Genomic DNA, 16,197 nt, shown 5'->3' with positions numbered 1-16,197 from the left:
ACACTGCCTCCTTGAGGCCTGTGGTGTATAAAGGCCCAACAAGTGCAACATGGCCCTGGAGTCCTTTAACCCGTGGAGCTTGGTATCGGTCTGCTCCAAGAAGAGTGCAGTTCTATCAAATGGCAGATCCTGGTCGGATTGTTGCACCTCCTGGGAGAGACCAGATGACTGTAACCATGCACATCAAAGAGGTTGTCTGATGTTTCCTGGGGCTCCCCGCCTCTAAGCCCAAGTTCGAGGCGACCCTCATGAGGAGCTCCTAGTGGGCACGGAAGTCATCCAGGGGGATTGATGACCCTGTGGTGACCTCTTCATCTGGAGAGGAGGAAGACGACTGGCCCTGAACAGGGGGTAGTGGCATCTCCCCTGGCTGCTGTGGAACCACCGTAGATGTCCCCTCCAGCAGGTCCAACTCCTCCTCCGAGACCGAACTGAGACTCTCAGCTGGGGATGCAAGAGCTGCAGACCGTTTCCTCAATAACTGGAGGGAAAAGGGCACTCTGGCCACAGGGAACCCGCAGGGATTCCAAAAGGGCCACTGGGTTGGCCACTGTCCCTGAGGCCATCCTGGTGCAGTCAGGCAGGAGCCTTGATCTTGGTCCCCCGGTCGATGGGGCTGGATAGGGGGAGGAGCCAAGGACTTGTCCTCCCGTGAGGAACCGAACTCGCTCCCTGGCGCCCAATGCCGGGCAGAGCCTGACCCCCGTCCTGTGGAGCAGTGCCGGGGGAAGTGGGAGCGGTATCTGATCTCTCAAGCCCTCCAGTGCTCCAATGATGGGGAGTGCAAGCTCCGATTCCTCGGTGATGGGGAGTGCGAGCCAGGTGACCTGTGATAACACTCTCTAGATCTGTGCCAAGATGGAGAAGCCCTCTGGTGGGAGAAAGATCGGGAACATCACCGTGCCGCAGGTGAGTGCCCCGGTGCTGAGGATCGATGCAGGCGCCACTCCTCCCTATAGGAATGTCCTGATGCCGACGATCAGGTTCTGCGCCGTGAATGGACGGGTGAACTCGATGGCACCGGGGAAAGCGATCGATGCTGACTCCTCAACAGTGAACGTCTGCCGGACCTCAATCTAGAACAGTGCTGCCCCGCCAGGCCTAAGGTCTTAGGGATCGTCAACCGAGACCGGTGCCAAGTTGACGCTGCTGAGGGCCTGCGCTGTCGGGTCTCCCTCCCTAATGATCTGCCCAGAGATGGTAAGCGCACCCTCGGGGACCGGTGCCGGGATGGAGGAGATCTTCTCCTTGATGAACTGGGATGCAATGAGGCATGCTGGGGCTCTGGAGAGGAGTGCAGCAATCAGGGGATAGGGTCCCATCAGGGGCTTCCCTTTCGACACTGGAGCTTTCCTTTCCCTTGGTCTATCCAGGACATAGGCATCAGGGGCAAGGGCAGTGCCATTAAATCCCTGGCTGCTTGAAATGCCTCCGGTGTCAACAGCACCACGATCTGTGGAGGCCCTCTTCCACTTCCCAGAGTTGGGGGAGGCCCCTTGGAGGACTTAGAGCCCCAGGCAGCGAGCCTTGCTCCTGCAGAGTCTGCTTGGCCTGCTGGACCTGCGATGGTCCAATGCTCAACCCCACATCCCTGGATTTCTTAGGTGCAGGGGAGAGGCCCCTCTCCGAACGTTGCTTCTTCTTTGAAGGTGAAGCAGAAGATCGGTGCCATGGAGGTTCCGGTGCCAGAGGGGCGCTCGGCACCGATGTGGTGCTCGGCACCAAAAGAGAGCGAGATGGCTCCAAGGCAGGTCTCAAAGCAGCCTCCATCAGCCTTCAGATGAATATCTCTCTTCTTCTGCATCCTTGGTCTGAACACCTTACAGATGTGGCACTTGTCCTTCCAATGCGACTCCCCCAGGCACTTCAGACAACAGTCCTGGGGAAGGGCTTGCCGCAAAGGGCTTGTCACAAGATTTACAGGGCTTGAAGCCCGGGGATCGGGGCATGCCCCACTGCCGGGCGGAGGTCCCTAAGGGGACTAAAACTTAACTACTAACCTATTAACAACTGTGTACTACAATACACTAACTTCTGCTTAACTACTTAAGAACACTTAACTAAGAGGCTAAAACGCTAAGAGGCACTTGCAGAAGCACGCAACTAACGCAGTTCCAGTAACTGTCATTGGCAGAAAGAAGGAACTCTGCAAATTGAGGCAGACATCCCTGCATCAACTGTACTTGGTTCACATTTTTAAGGCTTTCTCCCCAACTACAAGACTAGAGAAATAACTAACAAAATGGTAATTCTGAAGAACAAGATGTAAGCCTTAAAAACATTTTAAAAGTACCAGATAACTGCCTCAGCATGACCCAGCTCATTTCAAGCCATGATGCCCAGCCATCACGTCTATGTGAGAGAGAATTCTAGTCTGCCTTGTGCCTTATTGACAAAACTGATAGATGAATTCTAATTGCAGAATCTGTATTTCTGGTGAAGATGCATGTGCTTTAAAGAACCCAGCTTGATTCTCAGATCCCAGCAAGAATTTGCAATGCTGGCAGTTGAGTGATCTGGAATCACTGAAAGAGACTAAATCCACCCCATCATTTTACAGGCACTTTCTGTTTATAACTGTACCCCAAAAAACTGACCTTTATGGAGCAGCTGACTGTTAAAAGAAAACTTTGACAAACATATTTAGAAACAAACTGTACTCAGGCAGCATATTTTCTGGTTTAGTGCTTCCCTCCTTTCATAATACCTATGGCTTGTCTACACTAGATAGTTTTACCGCTTTAACTATGCTGGTATAATTACAATGACAACTCTCTCCCCTCCCCCTCCCCCCCGTGTGGATGCAGTAATATCCATATAAAAAGTGCTTATACTGGTATAGCTTATTTTGCTTCAGGAAACAGAATAAGCTATACTGGTGTAAGTCATCTTTATACTGGTATAACTACATCCATACTAAGGCTTATACCAGCATATTTATTTCAGTTTTTAAAAAAAATCACACCCTGACAATAATATTAGTAAAACTTAAGTGTAGAGCAGGTTGTAGAGATAACTACTTGAAAGCAGAATCATTTGCTCTGACTGCATCTCATGTGGAGTCATATATAAGTCTCACTGATATCACAATCTCCACAGACACTATGTTGTCACAAACAGAGATGATAACCTAAAGTGAGGCACAAACAGCAGGAGCAGAGGAATGCCAACATCAAGCAGATGTCCTTTAGCAATAAAACCAAAATGGGGGAAAGACACACAACCCTTTTGCTAATTTTCAAAGATTAGGACCTCTGAGCCTCCCATGTCTGATTTACTGGTTCCTTGCAATGAAGTGACAAAGCTGAACTGAAAAAATCACTTTAATTTCCAACAGACTCTGATATCGCAGGCACAGGATTTGGACATCACACAAGCTGCAGCAGAAGTTGGGTTGCAAGGAAGACATTCCACATTTCTGGAGCTTCAGAAGCAAATATCCTGACTCCCATGCCATTTGACTTATAGAAACAGTCTTAGACATAGGAAAATAATAATTTCTAAAGGTCAAATTCTGCCCTTTGACATATACAGATAGGGCTAATGTTGACATCAATAGAAGCTATGTGCACATTCCAAAGCAAAATTTGGCTGTGAGGTCCCCTCCCCCCCCAGTGAAAGGAACTGGCATGAAAGCTCTGGAAACTAAATCTGCAGAAATGGTAAAGTACAGATAGTGGCAAAACAAATTTGCCATCTGCCTCAATCCAAAGTGGAAAGAACACCTCTAGGAGTGATAATCACAGAGTTTAAGTCCAGAAGGGATCACCAGATCATCCAGTCTGTCCTCCTGTATGTTTCAGGCTCCTCTATCATCCAGCCAACTGCACATTACTACTGCACAACAACTGCCATTAGACCAAAATATTACATATATTCCACTGGAGATAAATGTGATTAGGTGCCACAAGCAGAGAACAGGACCGATTGAGGTGCACCAATGTCTAAGGTCCCTGCAATCACAGGGAACTGATTGAGATATACCCAGCTGATCCCAACAAATGACCCACAGTTCACAATGCAGAGGAAGGTGAAAAAAACCGGCAAGGTCACTGCCAAGCTCAGCAGGGAGAAAATTCCTTCCCAACTTCACATATGAGGATGAGTCAGACCCTGAGAATGTGAGCAAGAACCAGCCAGCCCAAGTACCTGAGGAGGAGAATTCTCAGCACTATCTCAGAGCACCAGCTCACCACATCCTCCAGAAGCCAGGAGGGAGTTCATTATTCATCTATGAAGTTTCTGGAGAGCCTATCAACTTGGCAGCCAAACGCTCATGGCCTCCTTAGGCCTCAACTCAGCAAAGTACTTAAGCATGTGCGTAACTTTATAAGCATGAGTTGTGCTATTGATTTCAGCTAAGTCCATTTGTGTGCTTAAAGTTAAACACAAGATTAAATCCCCTGCTGAATCGAGGGCTTAATCCTTGGGCTCAGTGCTGAGAGTATCAACAAAAGGGTCAACTAGCACTGAATGTGATTAAGTTTCTGGTGATATGGGTACCAGTCTGATAACGACTGGACTGAGACTCATCAACTCATTTCACATAGGCTATCAAACAGCCAGGCCTTGAAACTGAACTATTTTTCAACCACATATTTACTGCCTTGAAAGTTAATAAAAAGCATCTACCTTGTAAAATAGCATATTAGGTTTTACCAAGGAAGAATTCACATTGCAGGCTCTTTGCATGCTTGTGCAAGGGAGGAGTCCCAAGTGGGAAAAAACATGTCAATTTTCTCGTGTGGCACTTTGAGGACACCAGTTTAAAAACAGAGATATCCATTCACTTTTTTTCTTCCACTCAAATTTTCACTCAGGTCATAAGGGGTCTAAGTTTTCTTGTCTGATGTAAAATCATAAAAAAAAGACATCTGTCAAAGTTCAAAGCAAGTGGCTAGGAGATGATAAGAAAGAAAATATTAAGTCAAAGATGGTAGATAAAAAGTCACTTGAAAGTTCTTGAAGTTTATAATTATAATTGATGGTGACAAGATCAACGTCTCAGAATTAAAATAAACTGAAAACCTTGAGCAAAGCTGCCAACATCTGCATCTGAACAGTCTCTCTTACCACACACAATCTCTGCAGAGGAATGGATACTCATGGCCATCTATATTAGTTATCTATATTAGTCCTAATGGCTATGGCAGTCATCATAACACTAACCAATCACCCTGCTGAACTTCCACCATTCTATAAAGGGGACATGAATAAAATTTACCACATGCCCAAAACCACAGTCCATTCAGAGAAGCACAGGCATCAAGCAATGGCAAACAGAATTTAAGCCAATAAAACACCTTTAAATTACAGACTGAAAGACAGAATCTGACCATTTAAATCCCCTTTCCACATCAGTAGCACTGGAGAGATTGATGCAAAATTTGATTTGTATCACAACCGGCAGAAAATGTAACATGAGAATCCATGCAGAGAGTTCCTTTCCCAGCTCTTTGTTCCTATATTAGACTGACTCAACTTTAGTTTTAAATCCCAAATGCTGATCTCTATTGCACTTTATTATTTTCACTTCTTTGTAAGAGAACTACACAAAGCAACTACCCAGGAACAGTTATCTAGGCCTTATCCTGATGAGAGTTTTAGCAGTTTTCCCAGCATTACTACTATAAGTGTAGCTCCATGTGTGGTAGCTCTAGAGTAGGCTCCAAAAGCTGTGTTTTTAACACTGTGCAATATACATGTGCTTGGAGCAGTGTTAGACAACACTATGGTTAAAACACTGCAATTGGTCTAAACTAGCACCTCCAATGTTGCTACCAATGGTGGAAATGCACTGATGGTAGCAGTGATGGGAAGTTTTAGTAAATAAGGCTAGTAAAGACAAAGTATGTAGTGCAGGATTTTCCAGAGTGCTCTGCACTGACTTCACTAGGAGTATAATTTGGCCAGTGCTGAGTGCTTTAGAAAATTCCACTCTTGTCATATAAAGATTTCAGTGTCCTTAACATGAGAAAACTAGAGCACTGTCAAGATACAAATCTATCACTGTATTACTGAGCACACTTGAGATTATTAAAACAAAGATTATTAAAGTCTAATTAACTTCTTACCATATATGCCACTTGGTTTTGCACATTGTCAGACCTGCCTTGCCAGCTTGCCCTTCAACTCATAGTCAGTTTATTTTCTATTTCTCATGTCTGATCCAAAGCACAATGTTGCATTTAGGCTCACAAAAAGGCAGAAGACCACATAAAGAGGCACTCTCAGGTTTAAAATGAAGTATTTTTTTCCTTAGTTGCATTATCATCACTGACTTTTATTATCAACACTGAAAGAATTTTAAAATCTCATTTACTTTTCGCCATAGAAACCCATTGTTTATTTTTTGCAATTTATTCAGCTCAGACCATGAAAAGAGTCTGATAAGTTTCACTTTTGTTTTTGGTCACTTTCCCTCTGTGGGTCTCATGCCCTGGGCACAGGGCTGTAATAGATACATTGCAAACACTGCAGGAAATTTTTTTTAAACACCCATTTTCATTCATTTACAATTATATAAAGCAAACATTTCTATTACTATTACAGCAGGTTTTAACCTCTCCCCAACCTATACTTTAACAAAAGCTTTTTGGCCTGTACTAATTAGCAGTCCCCCTTTAAATACACATCTCTTGACTTCCTTTACAACTCCAATGACATTTCTCTAATATCTGCTCTTAAAATCAAGAGATAAAATTGTAAAAATATATCTGTGGAGGGCCCATCAAATATTCTTATATAATTTGTGGTAATGTAAACCAGCCATTTAGAGTTACAGGTCCACATACTGCTCACATATACACCTGTCTAAATACAGCGTACTCTCGGTTTACACTAGTGTAACAGAGATCAGAACCTGGTTCATTGTCTGTTTTTCTAACTATTTTGCCAAATGATAGTTCCTTAGCATTTCAGTTGTTTAGAAAGAATTTGTTATTGACGTTATCAACACAGACAACTGAGCTGAGACCAGAATACTGTGCTATAGATTTTAATTACATGCTATTGCAGTTAGTCGACTGTTGTCTTCTAGCAAATAGGAAGTAGTTTGAAAATTATATATTCTGCTGGGGCCAAATCCTGAGGTCCTTGTACAGATGTTATCCTTAGTTCTCACGAAGGGAAAATGGAAAGTTTGACTGAGCATGTGACTAATCAAGTCCTGAGTGTCAACTTCAGGATTTGGCTTCTTGACATGACAGATAAAATTTTAGACCTTGGTCAGACCACTGGGTTAGTGATCAGTGCTCTGTGCTACTAGACAGCAGGCCTGGGTGCCTCCATGTCACCTGGAAGGTTAAACCCTATGGATGAGGAGGGATTGCCTCAAGTATGCTGCAGCAACCCCTCTTGCCAATTTAAAGAGCTCCATTCAGTTCTCCCTGGATAGAAGGCTGGAAGACATAAATCAAGGCTAAGAGGAAGAAGGCGAAGACCAGGGGGAAAGGAATCAATCTGGATTCTGAAAGGTGCTGACAGCTCAGAGTGCTCAGCATCTTCCAGGATCAGATGTAGAATGCAGATGTCTTGTCTTGACTTACAAAGAGAAACTGTTGTGTCAAATCTGAAGAGTGTTCAGGAAACTAAGCATAAATCCTCTGCTACTGAATTATGCCTCCAGTTTCCTACTGTAGATCCCACTGTAAAGATTATCTCCAAGAAATCCATCTTGAGGTGTAAGATTTCCATTGTGATAGGAACCTTTGAAATGGGAAAGATGCACCTTATCCAACAAAGACACCATCAGTCAATTACCCATTCTTTTTTTGATGGAAGATTACAGGTGTGGAGCAGCAGCAATATACTGAGCACTATACAGAGAGAGGAAAATGTAACCAGTCCCTGCCCTAATCAGCTTACAATCTAAGGGTATGTCTACACTTCAGCTGAGAGGTGTGATCCCCAGCACCATTGAATAGTCTTATGCTAGCTAATGTGCTAAAAACAGCAGTGTGGATACTCTAGCACAGGCTGTGGGCTTGGGCTAGCCACCTGAATCCAAGCCTACCCGGCTCCCTGGGTTCCAGCTTGGGTGGCTAGCCTGAGCTGCTGCCCATGTTGCAACATCCAGACTGCTATTTTTAGCACACTAGCTCAAGGAACGCTAGTGCAAATGAGTCTGTATAGCTGAGCTGGGCATCACACCTCCCAGTAGACATGTCTTAACAAACAAGTCATGCAGTCCTTACGTAGGCTACACTCCCTCTGAAGCTAAAGACCAAAAGGAAGGCCTGCAGGACTGGGTCTAAATCAATATATACAGAAGAATTTCCAGGACCTAAATTCTGACTATCTGAGTCTTCCTTTCTAACAAGCTGCAAGCATGTCTCCCTATGTCCCAATTCTCCAGACAAAACTTTGCATCTCCCAGGTGAGTTAGATACATTGGGATTCTACCATATTTTCACATGTACAGGCAATGGGCACAGTTAATAAGATGGCTACCTAAAGTACACGTGTAAGCCCCCCACCAAATGGGTGACTGTGACACTGTGTGTCCATTCCCACACCCAAATTAGGCAGCCAATTTGGAAAATGTGCCTCCCTCCCACCTCCGTCTGAAAATATACAGTATGTCAGTCAAATATGCTGGTCAGGCAGATTTCAGAAATCTATTCAAGTTCCATATTCCTGCCTTCTCAATGAGGAATTGCTGTATGGATCCTAGACTCCTAGGCAAAGCCAAGGGTTTTGTTAAACAAATCACTATTGGACTGAGTCAATTTTTAAAAATAGGGTGTTCTCTCTTGCTCTACATCTACAGGAAAAAAAGTGTTAGAATCTTATTGCTATTGAAAGATTAATTGCAAGAGATGGGTAGATGTTGGCGTTTTATAAACTAGGATGAATTGGAACTATTAATATAAACGAAGGCTCTTTTACATATTTAAGATGAACAAATATGAACTAGAAGTGTTATATGATATGAATCACATGCTTCTACCATATCTGTTAATATACTACAATAATAATCATTTCATTCTATAGCATCTTCCTTTGAGGATCTCCAAGTACTTTATAAACATGAATTTAGCCCCACAACAGCCTTGTGAAGTAGAGAAGCATCATCCTCATCTTACATGGGGAAAGATAGGCACAGAAAATGTGTGATTTGCCGAATGTCACACAGGGAAACTGCAACAGAACTGGGAACAGAACCCAGAACAAAAGCCCCATCTCCCATTCCTGCATATTAACCCCAAGACCATTCTTCCTTTTTTAGATCACCTTTTCACTTTAACCCATCCGGACCATTTTTGATCATCACTTCTGCTTTTTTTAATCAAATCAATTTTTAGTGCTCATGAAAGATTAAATGAAACTGCATGGGATGGAGGCCTACTTCTTTAGTCACAGGAAAGGTAAAACATGCCCCATACAGCACAAGGGTCGGGGGGGGGGGGGGGGCTACAATGTGTGTTGGGTGTTCCCTGATGCCCAGCTATGCTAATCTGCTTGCGTATCCACTACCTCACTCACCATGAAAGGCCTAGGGGGGAGAGGGTCAGCAAGAGACCAAAGAATTTTAAATTCTGCAGGGACTATATTTTGCATTTTGTACAGAGCTGAGCATGCTGGTGGCTCTTCATACATGCTAATAATGCAGAATACAAACTATCACTCAATTTTAAATATAGCAATTCAATATCATAATTAAACTACTGGATTATTTACACAGTGTAAATCATTCACTTTCCTTCTCCACAGGGGTCTTTGGCTTTGCCCCTGGCTTTCTTCTTCTGATCTTTGTTTTATCTAGCCTTTGTTTTTCTACATCTCTCTTCAAACTTTGCCTACTTCCTTGCCCTGCTTTTTCACTTCCTTCCTTCTTCTCTTCATTTCTGGGCTTTTCCCACCTTTTCTTTAGAATCATTTCCCTTTTCTTTTGTAAGTTTTGGCATTCAGCAATGGCTTTTATTCTTTCTTCTCCCTCTGTTGCTCTGTCTTTCTAAATCTCTTCTGGGGTTTTCTCTCTAGAGACAGCAGGAACCATATCATCTGCTCACTGTCTCTTCTTCCTGATCCTCACTTCGTTTCTCTACTTTTTCTTCAGGAACTTGGAATCAGATGACACTCTTCACACTTGTAGCCAGCATCTCAGCTAGGATGCTCTCTTCTCGCCATTCTCTCTCTTTGTGGTACTGTTCTGTATGGTACCTGCTGTCTCATTAGATATTAAGGCTCTTGGGACGGGAGCTATTATATATTTGAAATGCTTCATGTACAAAAATTCCTGTGGGGCTTCAGCTTCCCTGTCTTGTATTCAACAGTCATGGAACCCTTAAGGCCTTCAAGACCCAACATTCTATTGACCAGTTCTACCACCCTGAAGGATTTTTCCTGTGTTCCAATCTTCTCCCTCATTAATAGGGCTCTGAAATGGAGAAGAGCAGGAGGGGAGGGGGGAATCAAGGCCTGTGAAATACCTACACACACACACTTTCTCCTTACATAAGCTTCCCCCCACATTGCCCAGACAATGTGCTTCAACCCTGGCGTCAAAGAATCAACTCTAAGACAAGTCTTCCTAGCCCACACAATCCTCGGTTTCTCTGTTAAAATACAAGAGGACTAACTAGTACCAATTGTGGAGGTGGTTTGTATGAAATGAACACTTATCCACTGGGAACTGCACTGAGAAAACATCAACTCACAACAATTATTTGGCCATTATCCACCCAAACTGTATTTCTGTGTTTTATCTCAAGACATGATTCATGCTAATAATAGATTAAGAAAAACATGTTTTAAAGAGAACACTAGAAAGGGATTTTTCATATTTTTAAATCTTTGTTCTTGTTTGGAAATTTGAAACTGAAGTCTGATACTTTATGGATTTTTCCCCATGTTTGTTACTGCTTGTTGTGTGTATTCATTTGTTATTGCAAGGTTGTTCTTCAGCACTGGGGTGCTTGCACAGACTATTAAAGAAGTTAAAAGAAAAGAAATACCAGAAAGGTTAAAACACACATAGCCAATGGGTTTCGCAAGAAGATGTAGGATTAAAACACAAATATGTTGCATTTCTGATCCTCAACAGTGTTACTGTGAATAAATATCAAGGGTTCCAACTTAAAGTAACAGGAAGCCTAACACACCTTGAAACCTACAAACCACCCACACCAGTATTAAGATCCTAGTTGTTACCCCAAGCCACAGTGTCTCAATGGATGAAGCACAAAAGCGCTCTGATCTCATTTTTTTGTTAGCTTTATTTTATAAATCCCATATATCATTTGTTCTCTGGCCACAGAGATCTTGCTCCACTTTATGCCCCTCAACAGGTGACGTGATAAGTAACTATCAACAATGGTAGAGTGGAGAGTTTGCCACCTACCTATCGTGAGGTTTTCTACTGCTAACCATCACTGTAGTATCTAAGCGCCTTCCATCTGCCTTTCGTGATCGGTAAAATTTTCAAAAATGTTTAAGTGACTTAGGAGCATAAGTCACATTTTCAAAAGTGAAATCAAAGTCAGTCACGTAAGCACATTTGAAAATATTTTACTATTCTTATTTTCTGCAGTAGGGGCTGGTCGCAATACCAGCATACTGCATACAGGAACATCCAGAATACAATTTGACCTACCATGGACCAACTGACCTGTGGAACCCGTAAAATAACAACAAAGAATAACCAGGAGAAAGAAAGAAATTAAAAGAATGTGTGTGCCAAATGCACTCTAGGATGTGGTTTAGTCAGCAGCTTTTAGTAGCAGCAGCTTTCAGATGATACATAAACCCTGCATCCTGACCAACTGAACTCAGTACAATCTTGTGAGACCCAATTTAACTTCAGTTAACTAACAGTTTTTGTTAAGTGAACTTTGATTGAATAAAGGGTACTACTAATAAAAATAATCTTTCAAAAATATCTATACAACATTAAACCCCAAAAGCCAGGAACAAGTAAAGCAAACACTCCATTTCAAACTCCCAGGGGAGCCGAGGATAGTGTTGACTCTCATTTTAAATTTCCCAGCTCTGATGAGCTTGTCAACTCCTAAATGTTAATTAAATATAACGGCCACATTTTCTAAAGCAGTCTCTTAAAACTATACCATCAATTAAACCCCTACAAATTTCTGATCAGATGTTGTGTGTGTGGATGGGCACATAAATGAATGCAGAAAGAAATATCTTAGCAAAGAGTTGCATGTGCAAAATTGCTTGTACAATTTCAGAGGAGTTTTTTTCCCCGATGCCCCTTTGAAAATTAGGCTAATTGTTGTTTACTCCATATAATGTCTTTAATCCATATAACTTTTTTACTCCATATAATGTGAAGCAGTTTCTCATTTAAAAATGAAACTTCCATAGATGGCTTCTAAAACGAAAATTCCTCTGCAAGTCCTCATGGCAGGGCATCCCTGTCTCTCAGGTAGTTACCCATGTTGGTAAAACACATCAGTTCCATTAAGAACTGGAGCAGATACTTGAAAGCCATTCCATTCTCCCAAGGATAGCAGCTTTTAACTACCTGAAAGGGGGTTCCAGGGAGGATGGAGCTAGGCTGTTCTCAGTGGTGGCTGATGACAGAACAAGGAGCAGTGGTCTCAAGTTGCAGTGGGGGAGGTCTAGGTTGGACATTAGGAAAAAGTTTTTCACTAGGAGGGTGGTGAAGCACTGGAATGGGTTACCTAGGGAGGTGGTGGAATCTCCATCTTTAGAGGTTTTTAAGCTGCGGCTTGACAAAGCCCTGGCAGGGATTATTTAGTCGGGGTTAGTCCTGCTTTGAGCAGGGGATTGGACTAGATGACCTCCTGAGGTCTCTTCTATGATTCTATGAAGTCAGGATGAAATTAGGCAGGTTTTTTTAACATCTTTGTTATTTACGAATTTGGCTGCTGTGGTGCTACCCTAATTTCTGTGGTAAATATTTAAATAGAGAGGTTTTTTAAAAACAACAATATATTATACACTATAAACACTGCTGGCTCCTATGAAGTAATTACCATCTCAAATGTAAATGTGTATTTACTGAGACATCAATTTGAAACCTAAAAATAAAAAGTTAAAAAAATAACTGAAAAGTAGTTTCATGTCTTACATCTGACTCAATCCTCCCTGACAATTTTTGAGGTTCACAATTGCACAATTTTCTGTTTAAAAAAAAAAAAAAGTTTCACTCTTCCCTGTTGCTCTGTGAAAAAGCCATACAAACTTGGAGAACTGACTGACCATAAAAGGGAAAGAGTGAAAGAGATTTATACACAAAGTAGACAAACTGAAAAGACAACGAAAACATTTTTATTCTCTAGTCTCAGTGATCTTAGGAGTTACTTGAAACAATAGTAAGAAACACATTTTCAGAAAGAAATGTGATCTTTGTTGGCAGTGGCCCATTCAGCATTTTGGAGAAACTATGTATTAAGGAGCTAATTCAATGTAAAAGGACAGTAAAAGTATAAGTGATAAGATATTTTCTAATGTAAGAGAGCTGCTTCTAGGGCTGCGTAATTGTGGAATTAAGGCCTGGTCTACACTAGCACTTATGTTGGCAAAACTTTTGTCACTCAAGGGTGTGAAAAAAACACACCCCCAGCGACATAAATTTTGCCAGCATCAGTGCTTGTGTGGACAGCGCTATGTCGGCAGGAGACACTCTCCCGCTGACGTAGCTACTGCCACTCATTTAGGTGGTTTTATGATGTTGGCGGGAGAGCTCTCTCCTGCAGACATAATGCGGCTACACAAGTGCTCTCACGGTGGCACAGCTGTATCACCAATATAGCTGTGCCACTCTAGGTTTTAAGTGTAGAATAGCTCTGAGACACAGAGAGCGTAAGTGATTTATCACAGATTACACAACTTGGATTAGAACACAGGAGCCAGTCTCCTGGTCTAGCCATTAAACACCCTCTCTCCACTCAAAAGCATTTACTACACATACAAGCAATTCTCAGTTTTTTTAAACAGGCACTAACATTCTCAAACTTTATCATGGTTTAATAACTGGCTGCCAAATTTCAAATTTTTACATTGATGCTCTTGTTGCATGAACGTGAAAAGTGTCTGGAAACAGTACAAATTTCTAGTTGTTTTTAAAGATTTAAATATGTAAATAAGAACTAAACAGATTTTTTTTTTTAATTTGGAAGTGAAGCAGTTTCTCCCTATGTAGGCATTTGAATGCTGTGTTTCACTATATGATTGATCCTATATTCTAATTGGTTTATAATTCAATCATAAGAAAGCTAACAGCCCTTAAACTACCATATAGCAAATTACAAACGCCTTATCATACTATAGCAGAATGAATACAGAAACCTTTGCACTGAAATGACAGCAGGCAAAGTTAGCAACTGTGATTTATTACCTTTGTTGTCTTCTTAGGCCAGGCTACCACAGGGACCCCCGAAATAGCAAGATTCTGGTCATCATCAGCATGTTCCTTCAGAATGTTCTGTTTCAAATGAAAGCAGTTTAATTAGCCAGAGAGCTGTTTTCGAAACTTAAGAGATCAATAGGAGAAAGAGTGTTATTTCTGTCTATCTAGGTTAATTTTGTGTTTGTAAATGACTCGATCATTTCCAAACCCGCAAACATACAATCCACTGTAAACCTCTCTATCCAGCTGCTAAGATTCTTGGTTCACTTAAAGTGAAACCTTCTGCAAAAAGTGAGTGCAAAGGAATAACAAATCTCATCATGTATTATTAATGGAAAACTGAGTTCCTAAAGCATCCTAAAAATAAAATTAAAATAAAAACATACCATGCATGTATGTATGCTTGTTACACTATATACAGAGGAACAGGAAGAACACTGACCAAAAGCAATGAGATTGGCTTCTCTCTGAATGCTTTTTGTTCTAATGCACTGTAATGTCTTGCAAGTGGGTTTCATTGGCTCATGCTGTTTCTGCCACTGGGAATAGTTTTCATTACCATGTAACTCAACACAGAGATGGGGCATTATTCTAATTAGAAATTGTCTTTATATATAATAAAGTGTGTGAGTGGGAATATCCGTAATCAGCTCCCTGTGGTTATCCTTATATTTACAAACGGAGCTGGAGAGTGCTCCACTTTGGATTCAGGTAGCTATACGCAAGCACTGAAAGAGTCAAAAGTCTAACAAAGATTCCAGTGATCTGCTGAAAAGTGAAGCTCAAATGAGCCTTCATACATTAAAAAAAAAGAAATTCCAATAAAGTAAACAAGATCCGTGAGTTGAAAATACCTAATATTTGAATTGACAAGATAACCACAGACATGTCAATGATGTTTCTCCCGATTACACTAACTTCTTGAAAACGCTTAATTAGCTAACAATAGACACCAGGCATTCTCAGTCCCCAGGGTTGAGTTTTTAATCATTAGAAACTTCAGGCACTACATTAAAGGATCTCAAAATACAATAAATTGTTTTACTAGGAAATGCACTTGGAACGACATAAATAAATTTCACATGCTGTCCTTTTTGAAATGGGTGATGGGATGCTATGTAATCCAGAACCAGATCCTGGCCTAACTAACAGCCTGAGCATAGCAGGCAGTGGGGTACATACCCAGATAATGCAGTAAGACACCCTACCAAGACAAGGCAGGATACCATATGTAGATCTGGTTTAAAGCTCCATGGGGAGCGTTTTCTGCCTTCGCAGAGCAACAGGTTCACTGGCTTGTGCCTGCTTTGCATATGGATAGGAGCATATAGACATCTGTACTGTGGCTTGGTCATGTCCCTTTTGGCCGTATTACACTTTAAATGGCATTAGGCAGGCAGTTCTCCTAGTCTTTTGTGCATCATGGCAGATTTACAGTCTGAATGCTCCATCCCCTTTTGATAAATGCACAAAAATATGTGACTGCCTCTAAACTTTCTCCTCCTTGCAGAAACATACAAGCACAGGCAGGATCCAGCCCTATATCTGGATATTTATGTCTCTCTGCTGGCTGAAGAGTCACATGACCATATCTAACCTCATACATGCTGCAAAAAAAGCTCTCTCTGGAAAAACCGCTGTTTAGATTGTAAAGCAAGTGCTGCATGTTTGGACAGCCTGCGGTTTGTCAGACCTGGGACACATAAAAGGACATTTATTCACAAGCATCATCTGATAAAAATTATAAACTGTTAATCTCATTATTGTTTGTAACACCCTTTTAGAAGCTTAAAGGCTAAATTACTTTCCCCACCAGCTCTGGGCATTTTGGTAAGATCTGCAGCAGCTCTCCTTGTGTG

At 41.8% G+C, this 16,197-nt stretch overlaps 1 protein-coding gene across 1 annotated transcript in view; it reads right to left on the bottom strand.

The window, feature by feature from the left end:
- The window catches only part of KDM2B (lysine demethylase 2B), a 159,331-nt gene that overhangs the window by 38,434 nt on the left and 104,700 nt on the right, over positions 1 to 16,197 (bottom strand). The window contains exon 12 of the mRNA XM_067539606.1: positions 14,327 to 14,413. Within this exon, the coding sequence (XP_067395707.1) occupies positions 14,327 to 14,413 (87 nt within the window). The remainder of the gene's footprint in view (positions 1 to 14,326; positions 14,414 to 16,197) is intronic.

Source organism: Emydura macquarii, unplaced genomic scaffold, assembly GCF_026122565.2.
Source record: "Emydura macquarii macquarii isolate MOO-44397 ecotype Brisbane River unplaced genomic scaffold, CSIRO-AGI_Emac_v2 contig_554, whole genome shotgun sequence".
Lineage (NCBI taxonomy): Eukaryota > Metazoa > Chordata > Testudines > Chelidae > Emydura > Emydura macquarii.
The sequence above is the reverse complement of the archived record's forward strand: the minus strand, read 5'-3'. Positions and strand labels throughout refer to the sequence as shown.